We start from the raw sequence: 22023 nt of genomic DNA, 5'->3' as shown, positions 1-22023 counted from the left end.
AGACAAAGAAGGTGGCGACACCGGAAGTGGTGTCTGACTGTCGAGTGGGCTTCTTCCGGTCAGTTGTTTTTCAAACTACAACACTTGAAGTTGGACATACTTTATATTTGTTTCATATTCACAGGGCTCTTTGCTGTTCACGGATCTTTCTCGATCTACTTGGAGTTGTTGCATTACAGATTACCGGATACATGTGAACAGTAAACTTTTATATTTTAATAAACACTTTAGTGTCTGAATGTTTCCAGCTCGCTGCACACCTCTCAAGGAGAGCTAGGAGATACTTTCAATTTATTAATAATAATGTTATAGTTTTTGTATACAACAATTTGAATTTAATAATGAGTCATTGTAAAGATGAAACACAAAGGGCATACCACAATGTCCACTCAGAGGCGGTTCTGGTGCTTTTGAATGTACCAGATTGTCCTCTTCATTTCCTTTGGGGCGATGGGTCCTAAAACATATTACTCTGGCACTTTGATAAAAGGCCTTTTCTAAAATGTATCCAAGAAAATTGCGAGACAGTAACATCGGCTTCTGTGAAAAAGAAAGCCTCAGGGAACAAGTCACAGGAATAGTGAAACTGTAACATCTCCGTTGTTTTCCAAGTGTACTGTGGTTGAGAAGAGTGGCGACAAACTATGTCAATGGCCAGTAGTTTAAACAATGTAATAACATACATTTGATGGATAAGACCAACCTCCCCTTCTTTTATCACATGCACACTTCTCGCTGTATTCTGAATTAAAAAGACAAAATAATGTAACAAAAATACAGAAGAATTGGTCAAGAAAACTTATGTTACATTTATTCAAAACCAACTATTAACTGTACATTGTGTATTTAAATATTTCATATATTCATATGATTTTAGTAATAATTACAATTTCATTACAGGCGCTCACTACAGACAACTTAATGGCATGATTTGAGGGGTCATATCAAATTGGTCTAGAACACCGTAGTCCAAGCTGTAGCCATCAACAACGAAATGTTTAGGAAGGAAAACAAGTCTCTTCAATATTGCGAGTAAACATTTTGGCAAAACAACTCAATTTAAAGTGTATATAGATCCTGCTATTTGGTACTGTTACGAACTTTAACTCAAGATGTTGTGCTCACATTCTGTAGCTGTGTCCGCTCAGTGTGGTTGTGGTGGACTAGCCGCGTTGTTTGCTCAATGGAACAAAATAAAAGAAGCAAAATAAAGGCCCGGTGAGCAAAACGTTTTACTCCATTTTCTGCAGTCAGGATTTAACAGTTCATCAACAGCCAGAATTTACAGGCTTATTATACAAAGGCATTGATTCGTCCAGGCAGCACTAAGACATACAGTATTGGATGGTGACCCGAAGCAGTCGGCTTCCTGGATGATACGCTGCACATGCTCATGATTTATCCTTTCTCCAGACCAAATATATACTCAGGTTTTATTATAACATTTCCAAAACGTATTAAAAAAACATGAATTCCTAGTGCAGCTCCAATATCTGCTGTTTAATTTGTACTCAGGAGCACGTCATCATTCGGAAAAAAACATGAAGATATTTTACATTTAAAACCCAATTCATCACTTAGTTCAGCAGATCAGTTCTGCTGCTGTTTAACGTTTCACAGTGAAGACATTTTACCTCCATCTGATCGATCTGTTGATCAAAAGACCGACGTGAGAACACAGAGCTGCTGGATTTGGCGTTGTCCCCTAATTTGTATCGTCGGAAGGATTTTAAAGTTTTCAAATGATTCAGTCAGTCGTTCCTTTCAAATGCTTTGAGTGTTCAGGCATTTGATTCCTTTAAGGCTAAGAATATAATGTGATCCATTTATTATAGAATCTGGACTCTGCTATTCATACGAGTGAAACCATTTCTAGAACAAGCATTATATCAAATTCTTTGTTCCTCTGTAAAAGTTAAAAAGCATTCTAGTGTTGTGATTTTCTGTGCTGCCTCATCTCCAGTTATTGTGCATAGAAAAAGCACTACTCACTACTAACCAGAGGCACGTGAAGCCCTCTACGCTTCCAGTCGATTACTCAGACAGTGATATTTTCTAGACTTCTACGTGATCTTAAACCAGACAAGGAAGCTTGCTTTGTCCAGATATGTTTATGTTCAATATGTTGCAGTCTGACATCGCCGTGTAGCCACTGGCGATGAAAAACAAGCAGATTATGCAGAACTGTCAGTTATAGTCACCGTTCAACAGTCCCATTGCTCCGACTAATGAAATGACCCTGAAAAGCTTAATCTAGCTGTTCTACATGGAGTCTCTAGCATGAACAAAATGGTCATTGAAGTGTACATTTTTATCCACATTTTCTCCACTGATGCTAAACACAGTGGAAAGTAGTGTGCTCAAAGATAACAGACAACCGATAGACCCACCTACGTACTCGTTAAGTGTAGCTTTGCTGTCGTGGACAGACCGTATGATCGGTAGACTGAGACTCATGTTCCGCTCACGCCACGAGCGACACAGGGACAGTCTTCATTCTCATTGGACGGCGGTGACAGGAAACAACGAACTGACGCGGCACGAGGGACTTGCTACTTCTTCCAGCGCCCTAAAAATGCAACAAAGCAATCGCATGTTTTCGTTTCACCCGGCCGTTTGGCAGTTCCCAGTGCTATTGAAACACAACTTTGTCAATGAGCGCTTGAGCAACTTCAATGTTCACTCACCGATAAGGTAGTTGGTTGTTTTGTTGCTTCTGCCGCTCGTCGTGTGAACGCAGCATTTGAATATTTGATTTTCTTAACCCTCCTGTTACCTTAGGGTCAATTTGACCCCATTCAATGTTTAACCCTCCTGTTACCTTTATATTTACTGACATATTTTACCCTTGGGGTCAATTTGACCCCAGCAATTAAAACCTCCAGAAAATTATTAAAATTAATATTGTTTTCCAAGTTTAAGTGTGAGGTACTTTATGTTTGTTTGTTGACTACCTAAATAGCCATTTAAATATATAAAAAAGTTGATATTTATTATATGTTTGACAGTGAAAAACAGCCTGGGGTCAAATTGACCCTTAAGGTAACAGGAGGGTTAAACATGTAAGAGCAAGTAAGGGCCAAGGTAAAGCTGTACTGTGTCAGATAAGGCATTCCTTTCATGGACGGAAGTTTTTATACTCAAACATTTAGACACTGGGGTGGAAGATAACGGGTTAGGGTGTTTATGGGGTGTTTGTTCGAGTGAATCTCAATGTAGTTTTAGAGCTTTTTATGTTTAACCCTTGTGTTGCCTTAGGGTCATTTTGACCCGAATCAATATTACACCCTCCCCCCGCTTTAGGATTAATTTGACCCCATTCAATGTTTAATGTCTGTGTTCTTTCGGTAGTCAACAAACAAACATAAAGTGCCTCACAGTTAAACTTGGAAAACAATATTAATTCTAATAATTTTCTGGAGGTTTTAATTGCTGGCGTCAAATTGAACCCAAAGGGTAAAATATGTTAGTAAATATAAAGGTAACAGGAGGGTGAAACATTGAATCGGGTCAAAATGACCCAAAGGCGGGGGGAGGGTGTAATATTGATCCGGGCCAAAATGACCCTAAGGCAACACAAGGGTTAAGAACATCTTTCTCATAATTGACTCTGATCGCTTCCCATCTCATTCAAGGACAAATTCAGGTAGTGCTTCTCTGCATGCATACTACTATGTATACATCCAACACATGCACTAGCTGCACAAATAAATTCCATACACATTCGATTGTTCTTCCCTCTAACTATCCCAGGCTGTGCAGTTTTCATGCTTTTCAGGGTACGCTCCGCGTAATCCAACAGCTGTGCAATGAGGCGCATTTTTAGAGTCGCGATTAATTCCTGCAGTCATGCTCCAATGATGCTTGGCTTGGCGGATTATCCGTTTCATTAAATCCCAGAAAAGCAGTTTCTGCATTCCCGGCTATTTCAAGTCTCTCAGATTCCCCGCCCTCTCTTTCAGAGTATAGATGACAACAGAGATTACATCATTTAGTAGAGTGCTGTTTCTGTCAATCAGCTCAGCCAATCTCTCATTAGAACCTGGTAATCTGCACTCCAGAGTCACCAACGATGAGACGAGCCAAGGAAGCATGAACCTGTGAAATAATGAGAGAAAATACAATTATTGCCAATGATAAGTCTCACATCAACATATTAGCATAGATTACACAGCATTTAAACTGGAAAGGCATACAGTATATCTGCAAAAGATACAAACACACCTCCTTACTAGTTGGGATTATGTGTAATTGTCAAAGACGAATGAATAACAATCAATATTTTTAGGCGTTTACATTACAAAGTACCTGATTTTCTGCTTATTGTTGGTCATCATAACAAAATTAAAAACATTTATGATCAACCACAATGAGAATAAAAATTATCTCTGGAGCTGAACTACAAAGTATATTCCGAATACCCGCGAACCTCCTCACGTAAGCAAATAAGTGCCACAGGCTAGTCAATCAGTTACAGTGACTGGTCATGACAAGAACATCCCGTTTCCCCTTTCTGACCTGTGCTTGAAGAGGCCCATAGGGCACCAGTTCTCCATCCACAGTCAGCGTGCCTCGTGTAGACAGAGGCTGCAGCCTGAAGGCCTTGCAGGTAATGTGGCTCACATACGGCGAGCTGACGGAGTGGTGGTTTCCTCTTTCCATGGCAAAGAACAGTCTCAGAAGAGTCGCTCTGGAGATCCCCGCCCGCACAAAGGTCAGGTGGATCAGCCCATCGTCGAACCTGGCCTGGGGCGCAGCGTGAAGATCAGCCCCAAGGTGGGACTGATACAGGGCCAGTACCAGGACAAAGTCCCCTTCAATGGTGACCCAATCTCGGGTGGGAATGGGTTGGTCGAGGGGAGGTAACAAGTCATCCCGAGGCATATTCAAAAGTGAGAGAAAAGGACGGCTCTTCGATGGTCCTGCTGGCTCAGCAATGTCAAAGTTAAAAGACGAGGACGGTGTGCGTAGAGATGGAGAGGGCGAGGTGGAATTTGGGGTATTAGGACGGGGCACGAGGTAGGATGAAGAGTGTGGGGCGGCACATGAAGGGGAAGACGGGGGTGTTGGAGAAAGAGACAGGGATGGGAGTTTAGGGGGGAGGGAGTTTGAGTGGGAGTGATGGAGCAGAGAGAGGGGTCTCGGACGAGAAGCATTCTGGTTTTGGTCCAGGGTCTTGGGCTTGTGGGAGAAGGGAGCGTGGCGAAAGGGAGAGGAGATGGTGAGCGATCGCTCACGAGCAGCGTCCAGCTGGTAGGGTTCCTTCTGGTAGTAGGTCCCATTCAGATCCACGTCCTCCACCCCATATGAAGTGCCTGGATCTGTGTCCGCCTCCTGCCTGAGGGGCTGGTTGAACAGAGTGTTGGCGATCTGGCTGGAAGGGGCTGAATTCTTTCTCAGGGCCTGCCTGGCCTCCTGAAGGCGGTCTTGGCGAGCGGGACAACCCTGTTGCTCGTCATCTGCCTCTCGCCCCGTGGCGACCCCGCTGCTCTCTCCCAGCTCTCTTGCATGCAACACTCTCTCCCCCTCTGCAGAACCACCACTGCCTTCTCCATCCTTTTCCCTATCCTCCTCCTCACTGGAGTCTTGCTCTACCCCACCCTCATCTTCCCTTTCATCCTTGATCCCGGCCAACCGTTCTACCTTTCCCATATTGCAGTCTTCCCTTTCAATTGATTCTGAACTCTGTGAACATGTCCCTGACCTCTTCTCTTCCGCTTCCATCTCCCGCTCCCTGTCCTCTGCCAGGCTGCTTGTCCTCACGACACCAGTTCCTCCTCCCCTAGCCCTCTCCCTTCTTCTCTCCCTTTCTCTCTGCCTCTCCTCTTTTTCCCTCTCTCCCTCGCCCTTACGCAGGCTCCTCTGTTCACTGATGCCCATGTCAGAGGAGGTGCGATGAATGGGCGTTCGACAAAAGCCCTCCAGGCCTTCTGTGATACTGCGGGAGAGGGGTCTCCTTGGCAGAGGAGGTGTGTCATCTGTTGATGGGGCGCTAATAGAGGGAGGCAGGTAGGACAGACGACCCTTGTAGGATCGAAGAGAAGCGATGCGCACCAGGGTGCCCAGGGTGAAGCGAGCCGAGCCCAGGCCCCGATACCTGGAGGAAGGAAACATTAGCTTTCTTTTTGAATAAAGCCAAGTGATATTGCAGGACAAATAGAGTCACGTTAAGATGAACAAAGCCAATTGTGGATGTTCTCCGTCTTAGCAATTACACACCCACCTCTCACTCTCAATGTCCACATCGGACACAAAGCCCCAGGCAACAGAGAGGAAGGAAAACAGTCTCCTGGGTGATGCAGCACGGCTGTTGATGGAGGGAGGAGGGCTTGTTGTCACAGAAACCACGTCCATGGGTCGGACACCGCCGCGACAGAGCAAGAAGCAGCAGTTCAAAAGGAGGGCCTCCCGAAGGCACATGTCATACCTGAGGGAGATATGAAGAACAACACCTTGTGTGAATAAAGATAAGTGGAGAACTGTGCAAACAGCAGGTCAATACAGAGTCCTTCAGCTATTTAGATATCTAGGTCGAGATAACAAGGTCAGGACAAAAACAACAATGAAGCTATGACAGGGCTTCATTCGGCCAAAAACTAATAAGGCTGAGCTGTTAAACAATGTTTTAAATGTTTAGTGTTTAGTCTGTACAGCTAAGAAAATCAAAGAGAAACATAGAGACTGAAAATAGTTGATTACTCAAGTAGTTGCAACGTTTTCATGAAGAAATACAGAGAAGATATATAGGAAAATTGGTGATTGAGTTTGTTTATTTCTGTAATGCAAATAAAAAAAAAAATGTCATTCATTTCTCATTATATTACAAAACAACTGAAATATTGCAAGCCTTTTTATCTGATTATATTGATTATTAGCACAGAAAAAAAGAAAAAATATCCTATCTATATCAATATTAAAATATTCAAAAAAAATACTAGTAGGGTATTAAACAAATCACTTGACTTGTCTAATTAACTGAAACACCTGCCTGAGGGGTTTCCTGAGCCTTGACAAACACTCAGCTATTTTTTTTTTTTTTTGGTCTGAGGAAATAAAATTTTAAATTTTTATGATAGGATTTTTTTCTTTTCTTAAGCTATATAATAATCAGCAATATTAAAAAATAAAGGCTTGCAATATTGATTTTTATTGTAATGAGAAAGAATGACATTTTTTTTTTTTTTTAATTAATTTAGAAAATAAAGAACTTTATCACAATATTCTAATTTTCTGAGACAGTCCTGTATATATAAGAGTATTTGGCTGGAAAACAAGATTTTAATGAGTCTCACATATAAATATATTAATGAGAAACATGCGTACCCTGCATGGTGGTTGATGGAGCCAGCCAATGCATTTCCAGAGCCACAAGGAAGAATGCCGACAGGTGTTTTTATTGCTTGTTCCCAGTCAGAACGCTCCATCAGCCCATTAATTACCTGCGGGGAAAAAACAGGCATTTTGTAAAATCATATCTGTGGACACAATTTAACACACACGTCATACTAAAAAGAGACAATAAACTAAATGCTACCACGCACAGCCCAACGGAAAGCGTCCTCACCTCGTGCAGCAGGCCATCTCCAGAGACAATGATGATGCCGTCCCACTCTGGGAGCGATATCTCTCTGATGAGCTCTCTGGCATGGTTCTGACGCTCTGAGACAGATTAATTAAGTTAACACCGTTATGTATGTTGGTTGTACGTAAATCGTATCCGCCTGTGCCCTTGACGTATACCTGTCTGTATAAGGTTGTAGCTGATGTTGGCCTCTCTGATCATTGGCAGGATGTGGGTGTGACACCACTGCATCGCTTGGCCTCTCCCACTGAAGGGATTGACCAATAGCAGGAGTCGCCTGGGACGAGGTAGCAGACTTCTAGAGAAGTCTGGATGAAAAAGAAGGGCAAGCATAAATAAGTTAAAACTCACGCAGTGCTTGTTAGGAACAAAGAAAGGAACGAGAGGATCACCGCAAAGCAAGCAGGAGGTGTCATTACAGTGTTGCCCAACCCTGCAGTTTGAGGACATCCAACTATTTGGGCCTCCTTTATTTTATCCCAGGATCTACTTCACGTTGTATAATACTGCCACCCAACAATGTGTCTGCTAATCATTTAAATGAAAAGAGCAATGAAATAAAACACGGTGGTGAAATAACAATAAATCATTCATTGTCGGTCCAACTGGAGAGCAGTGGCAACATACCCCTTCTCTACTCTTTCATCAGCCCAGGTGGGATGCTTCGAATAAATAAAAAGGCTTCTATAGTTGGTTCTGAACTCTATCTAAGATGTAATATAGTACAGATGGTTGCCAGCGGTGCAGGGGAGGAGGTGAAACGATTGCGCTCAAGCGATAATCCTAGATTATGTAACAAACAAGACTAAAGATAATTAACAGAAAACCAAGGGAACCACAGCTATATTGTCCGAAAGCATAACAACTCAAGAATAAAGACAGGAAGTGATTCAGAAATGGAGTGATTATATGAGAGAAATATAACAGAGAGAGAGAAAGAATAAAGGCTGTGTGAGGAAAGTGGAGCAGACATTCAGGGAGAAAGAGTAGGCCGGCCACAAAGAGAAACAATAGGGGGAACTGTAACGGAGGATGAATGAGGCAGACAAGAGGCGAACGGAGGCATGGGGACATAAATAAAGAATGATTGACAGTGTTACCTCTGTTGGGGGAAGGAGACAATGATGTGAGAGGTTAAGACTGAGGAAGACAAATGATGGAGAGATTAAAGAGTATTATGGGTTTGAGATTATCTCTAAAAGGAGAGGAAAGAGACAGGAAGAGATGGACGCTGCTGGCAAAGTGTGGCACGCATACATTAAGAAATGGTGAAAAGAAGCTAAACACACAGCGATCGTAAACACTGAGCGGGGCCTCGCTGTCTGCTGGATTATTGAGGCTGGGGGATACAGTGCTTGGGAAGGGGTGGCACACTACATCAGCCCCACCCTCTTTGTCATGTGACACTGAATGGTCCAGACTGTGTGCAGGACAGATATGGGAAACAAAGTATTAGTTAAATGTGAGATGAGGGTGGAAAAAACATTGAAATCCAGACTAAATATTCTGAATAATCTCCTCAGAATCCTCTAATTATTCAAATTAGTTTTTTCTCCATCATAGCCACTGAAATGGTTCAATACTCTTGGCAGCATTTGTTTTCCCTGTGAGAAATATGAATACTGTACGTACAGAAAGGTCTTGGGTCAGGGTGACATTAAGCTATACTTAGCAAGCCTTTCCAAAGGAGGTATAAATCAAGACGGCATGAGGCAACATTGTGTGGTTTCAGGTCTTAAATAGAAATATAAGGCAAGCCGAAGTAAATCACACATCTACTGTAACATGTTGTCCTTTTGATAAAGCATTTCACTGTAACTCCACACTATAGCAATGTCCATGATTATACAGAACTAGCAGTCGTGTGGCTCGGCCAACAAGTCAATTTGTAGTTTACATCCATGTCTGTCTGAAATGTCAACACTTCTTATTTTATCCTATTACACACGAGTGTGAAACTGTCAAAACAAGCATATAAATTGTAGAGTTATGACCAAAAATGTGTTTGGTGAGGTCGCAGTGACCTTGAACAATTTCTAATCAGTTCGTCATTTTGCCCAAGTGAAGGTCTTGGCTAAAATTGAAGAAATTCCCTCCAGGCGTTCCTGAAATATTAGATTTGTGAGAATGGACCGGACAGACGTACAAACAGAGGGTTAGATGGACAAAAAACATAAAGCCTTCAGCGTGGAGGCCTGGAAAGAGAATTCCTGTTTTTTTAGGGTCTAGGAAACTTCGACTTTTCATGAATTGACAATTCAAATGTCGGCAAATGGAGTCCAACAACCACAAGCCCTGCAACACACCCAACAACCCTCACACCGAGCAGACGAGCGTCTTGTGGGACGCACACTCACCTGTGTCAGCAGTGACGGTCACACCTCTGAGGAGACACTGCACGGCAGCCGACCACCTCTCAGCTTCACACCTGCTTTCTGCCAGGTAGGCCCTCACTTGCCTGCGCCGAGACACACCTTTCCGTCGTTTCCCTGGCGGGTACCAGTACAGCACCAGAAGAGGGGGCGCGGGGGCGCGAGGGCAGCTGCACCCCACCAGCTCCGATAAAGGCAGCAAGAGACGGGCCTCCTTCCCCAACCTCGGCGCCAGCCGCTGAATATGTATGTGTGTGTGAGTGAGGGTCAAGGCATAGTTGGAGGCCGGAGCAGGGGAGAGGCCCCCCAGACCAACGGGGCTGTTGGGGCAGCTGTTATTGTTGCTGCCTGAACCCCAGCTGGCAAATTGGCCATGGAGGAGGGCTTCTGCTGTGGAAGGTGAAGACTGCTCTGGAGATCGCATCCTCACTGCGGACGGGGCTCGACAGGACAAAGTCGGTCTGCCAAGCTTGAGGAGAGGAATCTGGCAGCTCTTAAAGAATTGAAGTGAAAATCAGTCAGTCAGAGTTTTCCCCCCAAACACTCCTAGAAATCATTCTCCCTCTTCAGTGTTAAGATTCAAATGAGACATTGTCCGTCTGTCCATTGAAGAAGTCTGTGTTCATTTGAAAAGGAATAAAACACCTTTTCCAGTTGAAAGGTTTCTCTGGTGTTTATCCAGTGAAGAAAGGAACTGCAAAAGATTGATCTTTGTGTCAGTTAAAAGCTCCCATCAAAGTTTGATCTGAAGACTCGTCAGCTTCTACAGTTTACTGCCAGTGGGGAAAATAATGAGGAAAACTTTAACGTATTCAAAAACAGCAGAACTTTAAAAAGTATATTTTCCACGGTGAGATCAGTCATTTAAACAAATGTGTTCTTCACAAAATTGCATCAGTAAAAAAAAAAGTGTTTACATTAGATCCCAATGCCTCCTATTGTGATAACAATATAAGTTAGCAGAGCAGCTCCTCAGAATTAACAATAAATCTTGAAATAATTATACAAATAGACAAATCATGAAAGTGATCTATTAAGTATGAATAAGACAAACAAACACACCTTGTTTAAACAAGGAGGCTGCAACAATTAAATTAAATGAACACACAAGTAATGATTTTTTGTTTGACGAAATGTGATTAATGCCACAAAGATATAATAAGTGCACGCTTTTTCAAGACCGTTGCTCCCTGTATTGCTATCTTTAATCTCAGTGATATAGGAGGCAGACCAAAGGAGTGATCACACCACTCCTCTAGACAGTAGTGCAATAAAATAAACTTTCAGCCAAACAAATGCTCCTGCATACTACTCCACAAGAAGAGGGTGAACACAGGGTAAGACAGGTGGAAACGAGACAACGAAAAAATAAAAAAACAGAAACAAAACAAAAGACAAACAAGGAGACGGTTCCAGGTCGGTCCTTAGTTTATGTCATGGTAGTGTCCTTAAGTCACGCCTCACGTTCCTTCCCTAAGATCTTTGTTCCTGTACGAACACAAAAGGAGTGGAGGACAAAAGTCAATTGTCGAAATGTTAAAAAAACAAACATAGCAGAACTTTGATGTTTGGGTGATCCACCGAAGCATATTTTTGGAGCAGGTAGTTAAGAAGTCAACATGAGAGAAAACTAAATAAATTATGTCTGTATTTCTGAACCACATTTTGACAACTAGAGTAGAGAAAGTACAGAGAAGAACCGATAATGATAAGATAAGAAGGTGGAGATTACGGTAATAGGGTGAAGCAATACTTGGCCTACCATGCCCTTTGACCCCGAGTGCGTCTGAGTACATAATGACTAACAGTCACACATCCTCAGCCGCCTTGCTGAGACACCACATTATTTTGCAATGAAGGTTGAATGGATGACCACGTCTGGTTGGTGTTCTTTTCCCTTTATTAAAAGGGCATTTACGGAAACAAATTTGGGGAAACAGTGTCTCTTTCACAATTGAAATCTAGGCTTGAGATTTTACAAATTGCTGACCTAAATAGTGCTGAATTAGAGAGGTTTTGCAATACGCATTTGCGTGCAACAATCGTACTCGTTAGAGATTACGATACACCGTATACGCAACATAAACATAGTAACGTAACAAAGTGCAACAGTGACATGACATGCAAGTAATGTTAAAGCTCCAAGCCAGCAGGACCCAAATAATTAGACTTTACTGCATCAAAGAGCAACTACTCCAGTTAATAAAATAGTCACATCTTTCGTTCCAGCCCATAAACATGATGCCTGTTGTGGTGCAGACCAAATCAATACTTGGCTGATGTCCTGTTTTGATAATAAACACACACCGGAGCTCTCTGGTGTCCATTGTTGCACCTCACAGGGCGGGGAGGGGACACCCAGGAGGAAGACCAGCTCACGTCGTCCCCACAATGAGCCTGTTGTTCAGGGACTTCGGGGTATTTTGGGGCAAGTTTCGGTTCCCTTATACTTTGGCTTTCGGAGCATTCACAAACCAGGGGCACGTGACGTCGTTAACAGCGTATGACACCGAACTACATAGAGTCACGTTAAACAGCCTAACCGTTCAACTTTAACGGGACCAATGACGTCACACAGTTAGCTAGCAGGACCGCAGGCTGTTAGCCGGCTGAACTGCTTCACTCGTGGGCAGCAACAGTCCGCTACAGCCGGAGCTGCACACACTGCGTCACGGAGGCTGCAGCTTCTGGAGGATCCTTCCGTTGCGAATCAATGTGATCGCCGAGCTGATGTTCTGACGACGGACGCAAGCGGTGAAACAACGGCTGCCCGTTTCAGTTAAACCGCTCTGTGTGTACGACTCAACATGCCACCGCAACCACCGCAGTTTTTAGCAAATCCCCGCAGTTACAACTTTATTCTCTTTAAAATGACTCCACACCACCGCCACGGGTGTGCGGAAACATCCCCATTTGATATGTTCGGTTAATTTACCGGCAGTTTACCAAGTTAGCGGCGGGTGACAGCGTGAAGCTAACGGGCGGTTTGACTGGATTATTTCATAAACACAACTAACCGCTCACTTTCAGTTATATCTTTCGTCATCACCGGTTCAGAAGGAGCCAAATCAAATGTTATGCATCGGAGCAAAAGAAGCCATTTACCTCATCTTGTCATCTCGTCTCTCCCCCACTCACGACAAGTCGCCGCCTGCTCTGGACGCGGTCGCTCGGTGCAGGAAGTGTCTGGAGGCGCAGCAGCGGCAGCTTTGAGCGGCGGACAGGAAGTCCAACGGCGATAAGGAAAACACTGAAACACCCACCGACATTCTCCAATCATCGACAGACCCCTTCCTGGTCAAGAAATATGCCCACCCCCTCCAGCCAGCTAACTATCGATAATTATCTAATTATTAGTGACGACAGATATACGTTGAGTGCGGAAATGGAAAGGGGTTTATGTAAGGGGGGGGGTTGTAAATAAGGGACGTTTAAGCTTAATTTTTGGTCCTCTAGGTCTTGGACATCAACTAGTATGTCATCTTCTGTTTAAAATCACTGATGATGTATTTGTAAGAGCATACAAGCTTTACATTAAAAACCACAAAAGGCAACAAGTTTTGTACAGTCCATCTTTTATTTCTATCAGATTGCATGGAAAACAAATACACAGACACAGACTAGTTCTTGTAGCCTCGGCTGGCTCTGCGACCACGGGCTCTCTCGAACTTCCTGCCCTTGGAGCGGATGTAGGGCCTGGAAAAGAGGAATAGTTTAGTATAAAATCACACAATACAATTGTAGATATAATGTATGTATAAGTAATCTTGGCTCCACCAAAGCTGCTTTACAAATGGCCACAAAGTGAACCTAACACACTATTTACATTCAATAATATGGTCCACGAGTCGTCATTAAACATCTTCCACCTCTTACTTTGGGGCCAAATAACTCCTCACTCTGTTCTGACACTGATAAAAACCAAGATATGGTTTGGGTTTCTTGTCAGTTTTAGAAAAGGAGGTGCAGCTTTAGAGTATACAAAAAAACTATTTTAAGCATAGGGATTCAGCCAGACATTATAGGCCTTTTACCATAAAGTAATTGTACATGTTACAATAGGAAAAGCACAAGACAAATGCTGTATATAACCTTTTTGACGAGACTATCGGACCACGTTGAATGCTGAATATATAAACCTTTCTTTTCCAAGTGCAGTTTCTATAAGAAAACCTTTGTCTATTTGGGCCAGTTTGGTAGCCTGGTAGATTGATGGATATTCTGGTCCAACTAAGTTTGTTGCGACAGCGTAATGCAAACATTTTGCTTTGTGTTTGACAACAGAACCAACTATACACATACTTGGTGTGGCTGTGGGGAGTTCCAGGGGCCTTTCCAAAGTGCCTGTACACCTCTCTGCCTTTACGGGGTCCTGAAAAACAAACACGTTATAATTAAAAGTAAATAAACACCATTGATCAAACATGGTATTTAATAAATATAATGTTCCACATTTAGCACGTGTATACATTCATGGCAGCAATTTAATTAAGCACAACATTCAAATTAGTTTTGAAAGTTTAAGATTCGATGAGTGGTTTATATAACAGTTTAGGTCAATAGATTAAAAACTAAATCTGAAACGACTTTCCAAAAGAATACCTTTAAAATTCTTAATCTACCGACGTTCACTTGTGACAAGCTAATTTGCAGTCTTGGCAACTGAGCACCATTGCTTTATTTTGGACGTATATGGATATCCATATACCGTGTGTTTACAGGTGAATTTTTTGGGGATAATTTCCAGGAAACTCACTCGCACTCAATGCTGCGGTTTTTAGCATTTGGGAGATTAGCACTTTAAAAAAGGAGAAGCCTGTCATATAGAATATGACGTTGAGACATGACGGTTTCTTAAGTCAGACAAATTCAAATGAACTAGTACTCAATAAATAAAACAAAGCGTAAATTGTGTTTAGCTAGTAATCAATTGCCAACCATCAGTGCATAGTGCAGATAAAACATGCTTTCATAATGGTGCATTCACATGGAGTCAGGCAGACGAACATCTTCTGGACAGCTCAGTGAAGAACTAAAAACGGTCTGACCGAATTGCAGGATAACAAACCGAAACACGCATGACATGTTGACATCTGCCAGATGGATCGTGGAGGTCTCAATCGTGGAATACGCCTACTATGAACTATTCATCCACTCTGTCATATTCATTGAATGTATTTAAACTCTAAATCTGTCCTTCTGTACACATTACATCTATTGCACCTGTCCATCCTGGAGAGGGATCCTCCTCTGTTGCTCTCTTGAAGGTTTCTTCACTTTTTCCCCCCTCGAGGGGTTATTTGGGAGTTTTTCCTGATCGGATGTGAGGCTTTGGGGCAGGGATGTCGATGTGTACAGATTGTAAAGCACTCCGAGACAAATTTGTAATTTGTGAAATTGGGCTATACAAATAAACTGAATGTAATTGAAAAATGGAATTGAATTGACGAGGTATGGCGTGAGGGAGCTCCGTCACATTGACATTACAACAGAAATTTGGAATAAAAGGGCCTTTTAGCCAATCCTTGCACATATAATTGCATATAAGTAGCACAAGTAGCCCTGAGATAAATCTTACCTGCCATTCTCAACTGACTACGTTACAGGATTACATTTGTAATAAATGTGAGCCTGATTTGTAGACCACCTTGGTGGACAAAGTTCCCCCAGCACCTTTGGGACAGCGCTGGCTTACTTTATTGTCTCTGATGCACCCCGGGATAATAATAATATGAATAGAAGCAATTTGTAGTTACCCGACAGCAGCACTGTGCCTTGTCCTTTGGGAGAAGCCAAAGCCAGCTGGTCAAAGGTCATCACCTGACCGCCTGCCTTTAGGATTCTGCGACGGGCACCATCTGTTACCCTCAGAGCGCAGATCTGTAGGAGAAAAGACAAAACACAAGGACTATTTTAGAGACCGTCACAGACTACCCAGCGTTGAGAGATAATCCCGAGTTGTTTTTAATACATATTAGATTAGATTCAACTTTATTGTCATTACACATGTACAAGTCCAGAGCAACGAAATGCAGTTTGGCATCTAACCAGAAGTGCAACAGAGAGTATCATAATAAATACATGATATACAGGTTATAAATAATGCGGAGATATAAATATATATTTCTGGGGTTGCTGTTAGGGGAAGTCTGTCATTCAAAAAAATAAAATAAGGCGCTACCTTGAGCTTGGGGATATCCTGGATCCTGACATCATCAGTAACTGATCCCACAACAACAGCGGTTCTGTTCTCACGGCCGGGCATCCTCATTTTACGGATCTGGATGCAATGGAAGCAAAGTCAGAAATTCAGCAAACATGATCGCATATCTAAACAACTGACAGGGCCGAAACACCGCCAACATTAGGACTTCTGATTGGGGGAAGACCATGAACACCAGGGCTCCAGACTGCGACCAAATGGTCGCATTTTGCGCCTAAAATTAGACACAGTGCGAGTAAATTTTTCATCAACTCGCGCATGCGCGACCAGTAAATTAGCAGATTTTTCTTTTTTTTTATTAAATATTTTTGTTGCTGACAAACTTGTTCTACACTTCAGCCCACTATAGTTAGCGGTAATGCCTGAATGACTGGTTTGCTAACCGACATTAACTCCAGAAGAAGAAGAAAGGAGACGAAAACCGAAGAAGAAGGCTGGCCTGTGTGTGAGAGCGGGGGGGCTAATGTGTGAAAAGAGGCGCACCGCAGCAGAGGGCCGCAGAGTGAGAGGTCAGAGGGGATCCTCACCACCGAGCAGCGTTCCCGTCCCCCGAGTTGAATCACTGGGTCAACTCAGCCGACTCTCACATGTCTGCCCCTATAGACTGATGTTCACGGTAAACGCATTGGATCAGGAGCGCGCGAGGGTTTTGATAAAGTTAGCGGAAGGATTTAAGTGACAACATCCGGTTTTGCAAAGTTAGCGGAAAGAACCACGTGAAACAACATCCGTTTTTCAAAATAAGATGTCGACAAATACGCGAACATATAAAAGTAAACAATGAACTGATTTTGTATCTTTATAGATCGTTTCTGAGATTTAGCTGTAAAAGTCCTAAATGTTTAAAGAAATCGGTAATTTATTTAATGTTTGAGTTGCTTTATATATGTATTTCCTCATAGTCCTCATAGCAATAATGCTACACAATAAATAGAATGCTTCAATCAACACCATGATCGGTGATCGGTATTATCGGATCGGCAGATACTGATTTCAGTGATCGGTGATCGGCACCAAAAACCTGATCGGTGCAGCTCTAGAAACCAATAAATGTTTTGATTGGCCACATCGAAGTGCAACATGCACATGCTCAAGGTATGTTTTCTCTTAAAATATGTTTAAACTCAATACAGTAACTTCTGAAGAGTTCTCTGTTGTGAATTTTTTGCAGTTCATGAAGGCAAACAGGCATAAGATTGTATATTGTCAAATTATTTATCAGTAATACAGTAAAAATGATGGGAAAACTTTGCAAGTCGATTTATAGTGTGCGCCCCTAAATTTTCTGTTTGCGCCCCTAAAATTTTAAGTTAGGGGCCACTGTGCTCCTAGTAAAAAAAGTTAGTCTGGAGCCCTGAACACTGACCCTAGTTCTATCCAATTTTGTTAACCCAAATCCAAATGACATTATGAAAGTCAGAGCATACGTCACTACATCTTTTTCTTTACTTAAACCAAGTAGTCCATCAAAAATTGATTAGTCTTTATATATTAGTTAACATATCTAATAATATATCTTTTATTGATCTCTGTGGGGAAGCTTTGGACTCATTCTTACTTGGGCTGCAGTGAAGCGCCCAAGGAGCAACTGGGGGTTCAGTGTCTTGCTCAAGGACACTTCGACATGCAACTATGGGGAGAGCGGGGAACGAGCCGGGTACCGTGCGGTTACGGGACAACCACTCTCCCCACTGAGCTACAGCCGACCTAATAAGACCAACCAAAAGAATTCAGAAGTGGTGGGCAGGATGAGAGAGAAGTGAGAACTGACCAGGCGGGAGATGGAGATGGGTGGCCTGTTGCTCCGGCTCATGAAGAGCCTCCTCAGGACGACCTTGTTGAAAGGAGCATTTGAGCGACGGGCCAGGAACCTGTACAACTGTAAGAACCAAGCAGGAGGGTTAGAAATGCCATTCCAGGTAGGAACAGCAACTGAGAAGTTACTGTGATAAGATGACAAGAATAACTGTGTCTACTATTGGTTTTATTCCAATGAGTGAAGTATAATACGTAAATATAAGTTACCTTGACCAGGAGTCTCAGGTAGATATCCTGGCTCTTTGGCTCCTTCCTGTGCACCTTACGGTCCTTGTTGTGTCTGATGTCAACTCCCTTGAAAAGTAAACAAAAGACATGAATACACAAGAAATAGCGATAATACATCAACCTGCTCCTAAAGTATAATCTTAAATCCAACACTGAGACTAGGGGCGCTCAGGCTCCACAGCTATCCTTACATTGAAATCTCCAAAACAAAAAGGGTAAACTACGAGCAGAATCTATATTTCCGACGCTAATAAAAACAATATCGTCTCTTGAGTAACATGAAGCTCAACACGAAACGTCGTCTCAGGCCAGTTCACACGTTGACTCCACCGCTAGCTGCTAGCTGCCATCACGAGCGACACAACCAACGAACGGTGAGGTTTAAGAGTCTGAATTTGACATGTGGGAACTAAAGTTACATTTGGCGCAAATAGAAAACATGAGCATGATATTCCGCTCCCTGAACCGCTTTTATAGCTCGTTTCTGGTTCATTGTGAGACGTGAAGCGGCTGCTGGACGACACCACATCGGCATCAACCAGGGTGACGTGAAGCAAGTATCATTTACATGCTCTAATAACAAGAAATCTTGCCGGGACTGTAACGCGAATTGTGTTTAAAACAAAAAGAGAACGCCACTATGAACATGAGATGTTTTAATTCAGAGGATGGCCGTGGATAGTCAAACTATTGTAATCAACATTGTCTGCTAGCGGTACCTACCATCTTGGGCTCAGATCGAAAAGGGAAAAGGAAGAGCTGAGGTCTCGCGATAAACACTGGGCTGAAATCTCGGGTCTCTGATTGGTCACAGAGCGGGCACTTCCTGCGAGACAGCGCCTCCAGTGGTGGAGAAGAAAAGTGTACCACTCATTTGACTTTTCTGGCCTATTGTTGGGGTCCCTAAGCCATTAATGGAAAGTTTGCAAATAAGCATACATTATAAATATAGTAATTATGCGTACTAAATTATCTATCAATACATTATGAATAAATGTAAATCCCCCATTATTATGCTATTTTATTATTAATCGATTATTAGACCTGCTCTGTCCTGACCTGTTAAATACTGACATTTACAATGCAATTCATCCAAACTTCTAATCTTCATGCAATAAATAGTGTCTGCTCTGTTAAACATCGTCTCCATCAACATGAGGTACCAACAAATATATAAGTTCTGTTTCAGGTAGTTTATGACAGAAGGAGCTAATTATTCAATTATATAAATTAATAAAATATTTTTTTTAAAGAAGAATCATCGTTGGAAAAAAATTAACAATAGCTTTTTACTTCACTTTTATTGGCTAAAGTCTAGGGGAAAATCAATAAAGTTATTAATCACGCAGGTACAAAAAATAATAACAGCTGCTGGATAATTGTCATTCACATTTCGATAAAGTATTCTGTCAGCAGACAGGGAAGTCAAAATTACAGCTGAACAATAACCCATGCAGGCTGATACACAGATATGTGACCGTTATCTTGTTCTATTGTTTTTGCAGTTAATGGCTTTCACAATAGTATGCCCTTAAATAAACCTTTTCAAATGTCGCAGTCATTGGAGTTCTCTCCAGTTTGTTCAGGTTTGTTGTCACTCTGCTGTCTGAGGTTACACAGGAAGATAGTGAAAGCCAGTGAGATGCCTCCCAGAAACACTGTCCGTGCCACAGGGGGGACCAGGGAAAAGTTCACTGCCTGAGATGGAAGAAGAGATGAAAAATCATCATTGTTTATCTGTATTGGTACTGTATATGTACTTGTCTGTGAATCTGGGGGCTGCAAGTGACCAATGATGGGATGAATGAGAAGATCACACCTGCATTGTTGACCAAAATACCACTCCAGTCTAAAGAGAGGGCCAGAAGAGGATCATAGATAAATAGACAGACAGAGAGATGTTGTGCATGGCATTAGGAATAAATTATAATCTACGGTCTACGGCACCTTGTAAGATGTCCAGAATTTCTGTCTCCAGTCTTCAAGCGGGTCATCTTTGTTTTCTAATAGACTTAAACCTAAAAGGTAGAGGTGGCTGTTAGATATTTGATCCATCTCGGAAAGCTTGTTTAAACCAATTTTGAGTAATACATATCTGATTCATAAGTGTGTGTGTGTGTGGGGGGTGTTGGGGGGTATTGTGAGATGTAGTAAAAAAGTAAATATGCAACACTTCATTTCTTATCATCATCAATTCCGAATAAGTTCTTTACACTTTCCTGGGAAAAAAGGTCAGAGGAGCTCACAAAAACGAACATATCGGTGCTGTGGCTACAGTTTAGGACACTATCTTCAGAATAAGAGGAGAGCTTCATGACATGAAGAGGACATTTGACATTAACACATATAATACAACAGCTACATCTTTTCATGGTGATTCTGATTTTTGGGGTTTAAAATACGTGGGATTATTTTAGCTATTTCCCTAAATGCTCTTTGCCAAAATAGTGAGAGTATTTTATTCATGACACGAAGAAGCTTTGTCCTTCACATACCAATATAAAAGGCACTGATAGTGAGAGGAGCCGCGATCAGCTGATCCACCACAACTTTCCCCATCACTGCCTTCACGCCGCCTCCGGGCAGCATCCTCTCCAGCCCTCGGAGCCAGTGGTAGTTGAAGTTGGCATGGAAACAGAAGCCGACAGTTGCCACTCGAGCCGTCTGACACCAGTTGATGCCGGCTGAGTCTCCTGCAGCGTGTTTCCCGCCCAGCACACGCTGCTGTATGAGGTCCGCAGAGGCAAACAGCGTTGTGTATCCCAGGATGTTGCTGATGTACGGATGAGCCTTGAACACAGCCCAGGCCCGGTTCATGGTGCAAACTCTGATGAGAGACAATTCAATGCAAATACAATAAAGCCTCTATGGTTGACTGATTTAATGTATGGTCATTTAGGTGAGGAATGCTTTAAATAAACATATACACAAATTAAGCAGATGTTAATTGAAATTAGCAATGATGGCCAAAATAACATGACATAATGTGTGCCACTCACTACTACTAAAACCTCTCTAATGTCCAGCTTTGACCCAAGAATAAGTTAAACCTACCTTTTTAGTGGAGCTCTTCTCACCCCCTCCTTCTATGTCCAAAGCCAAAGAGACACAAAGCTCCTTTCTGATTGGTTCTGTTGGAGGAGGAGGAGCTGAGATGAAGGTCTTCTCAATGGTTCAAAGTTCTGCCACTTCTGTAGAAAACGAGTGATAAGACCTTTGTCAGCCCGCTGGAGAAGCGAAAATAACATGTGAGAAACCACCGCAGGAAGAGGTCCGTCGATCTGTTTTGTGCGTCGGTATATACCTCATTGAACCTCCAGTTGCTTTGTCCACTGCACATATAACTCATCATGAGGATAAAAGCCACTTGAGTCACATCTGTGTGGAACAATAAATGCAACTCGCCATTGATCTTTCTCACTTGGTGGTGTGCTGGAGTTGAGACCGGCAGCAGGTTTACGGCGCAGCTCTCTGGTCGGAGGCACATGTGGTGTCACTATAAATAGATGGCACTCCTGCAGCAATGCTGCCATGCTTTGAGTAAAGCCCCATAAATACACAAAATGTTTCTTTTATAAGAGTTAAGAAGGAAGACTCTAGATTTGAAAAGCCAAAAAAAAATCTAGCATACAAAATAATACAGTTAACCAGTCACAATAACACATTTAAGAAGAAACATAAAGACACATTGCTCTGTGGGGTGTCAGAAAATATACTACATCACACTCAACTGAATATCAGAGTGAGATCCTTTTAAAAAGTGTAAGCAAAAATAAAAGCAAATGCACAAAGACTTTTAT

At 42.4% G+C, this 22023-nt stretch overlaps 3 protein-coding genes across 6 annotated transcripts; all 3 read right to left on the bottom strand.

The window, feature by feature from the left end:
- Positions 1 to 783: 783 nt before the first annotated feature.
- sphk2 (sphingosine kinase 2) lies at positions 784 to 13505 on the bottom strand. Of its 4 annotated transcripts, none has more exons than XM_056443811.1 (8): positions 13060 to 13505; positions 9940 to 11442; positions 7741 to 7890; positions 7565 to 7659; positions 7324 to 7439; positions 6224 to 6427; positions 4519 to 6097; positions 784 to 4098 (listed from the first exon to the last, which is right to left on the bottom strand). In XM_056443811.1, the coding sequence occupies exons 2-8, from the start codon at positions 10376 to 10378 to the stop codon at positions 4036 to 4038; spliced, it is 2646 nt and encodes an 881-aa protein (XP_056299786.1). In that variant the 5' UTR covers positions 10379 to 11442; positions 13060 to 13505; the 3' UTR covers positions 784 to 4035. The 4 variants fall into 4 exon arrangements, with proteins under 4 accessions (XP_056299786.1, XP_056299790.1, XP_056299789.1 ...); XM_056443815.1 differs by lacking the exon at positions 13060 to 13505 and adding an exon at positions 8683 to 8722 and having other exon boundaries at positions 9940 to 10006; XM_056443814.1 differs by lacking the exon at positions 13060 to 13505 and having other exon boundaries at positions 7741 to 8722; positions 9940 to 10006.
- Positions 13506 to 13512: 7 nt separating this feature from the next.
- On the bottom strand, positions 13513 to 19093 carry rpl18 (ribosomal protein L18; the record flags this gene model as incomplete). Its single annotated transcript, XM_056443816.1, has 7 exons — positions 13513 to 13650; positions 14257 to 14326; positions 15711 to 15834; positions 16136 to 16234; positions 17949 to 18056; positions 18203 to 18289; positions 18947 to 19093. Coding segments are annotated over 7 exons (711 nt in total), but the record flags the coding sequence as incomplete, so codon positions are not given.
- Positions 19094 to 19505: 412 nt separating this feature from the next.
- On the bottom strand, positions 19506 to 21040 carry si:ch211-120k19.1 (uncharacterized protein LOC563199 homolog). Its single transcript, XM_056444618.1, has 4 exons — positions 20719 to 21040; positions 20171 to 20241; positions 20043 to 20072; positions 19506 to 19921 (listed from the first exon to the last, which is right to left on the bottom strand). Exons 1-4 carry the CDS (start codon positions 21038 to 21040, stop codon positions 19769 to 19771), a joined length of 576 nt encoding a protein of 191 aa, XP_056300593.1. The 3' UTR covers positions 19506 to 19768.
- Positions 21041 to 22023: the final 983 nt, after the last annotated feature.

Source organism: Pseudoliparis swirei, chromosome 22, assembly GCF_029220125.1.
Source record: "Pseudoliparis swirei isolate HS2019 ecotype Mariana Trench chromosome 22, NWPU_hadal_v1, whole genome shotgun sequence".
Lineage (NCBI taxonomy): Eukaryota > Metazoa > Chordata > Actinopteri > Perciformes > Liparidae > Pseudoliparis > Pseudoliparis swirei.
This window is presented reverse-complemented; position numbering and strand designations above follow the sequence as displayed.

Bases quoted from the DNA above. Each gene is read 5' to 3' on its own strand.
- sphk2 (XM_056443811.1), bottom strand. From the start codon at position 10,378: ATGCGATCTCCAGAGCAGTCTTCACCTTCCACAGCAGAAGCCCTCCTC. The intron at 7,891-9,939 runs GTGAGTGTGCGT...TTTTTCATCCAG, and splicing joins GACCGTCACTGCTGACACAG to ACTTCTCTAGAAGTCTGCTA. The intron at 6,428-7,323 runs GTACGCATGTTT...TATCTCCCTCAG, and splicing joins TCCATCAACCACCATGCAGG to GTATGACATGTGCCTTCGGG.
- si:ch211-120k19.1 (XM_056444618.1), bottom strand. From the start codon at position 21,040: ATGAACCGGGCCTGGGCTGTGTTCAAGGCTCATCCGTACATCAGCAAC. The intron at 20,242-20,718 runs GTATGTGAAGGA...TCTACCTTTTAG, and splicing joins TATCAGTGCCTTTTATATTG to GTTTAAGTCTATTAGAAAAC. The intron at 19,922-20,042 runs GTGTGATCTTCT...CTTCCATCTCAG, and splicing joins TATTTTGGTCAACAATGCAG to GCAGTGAACTTTTCCCTGGT.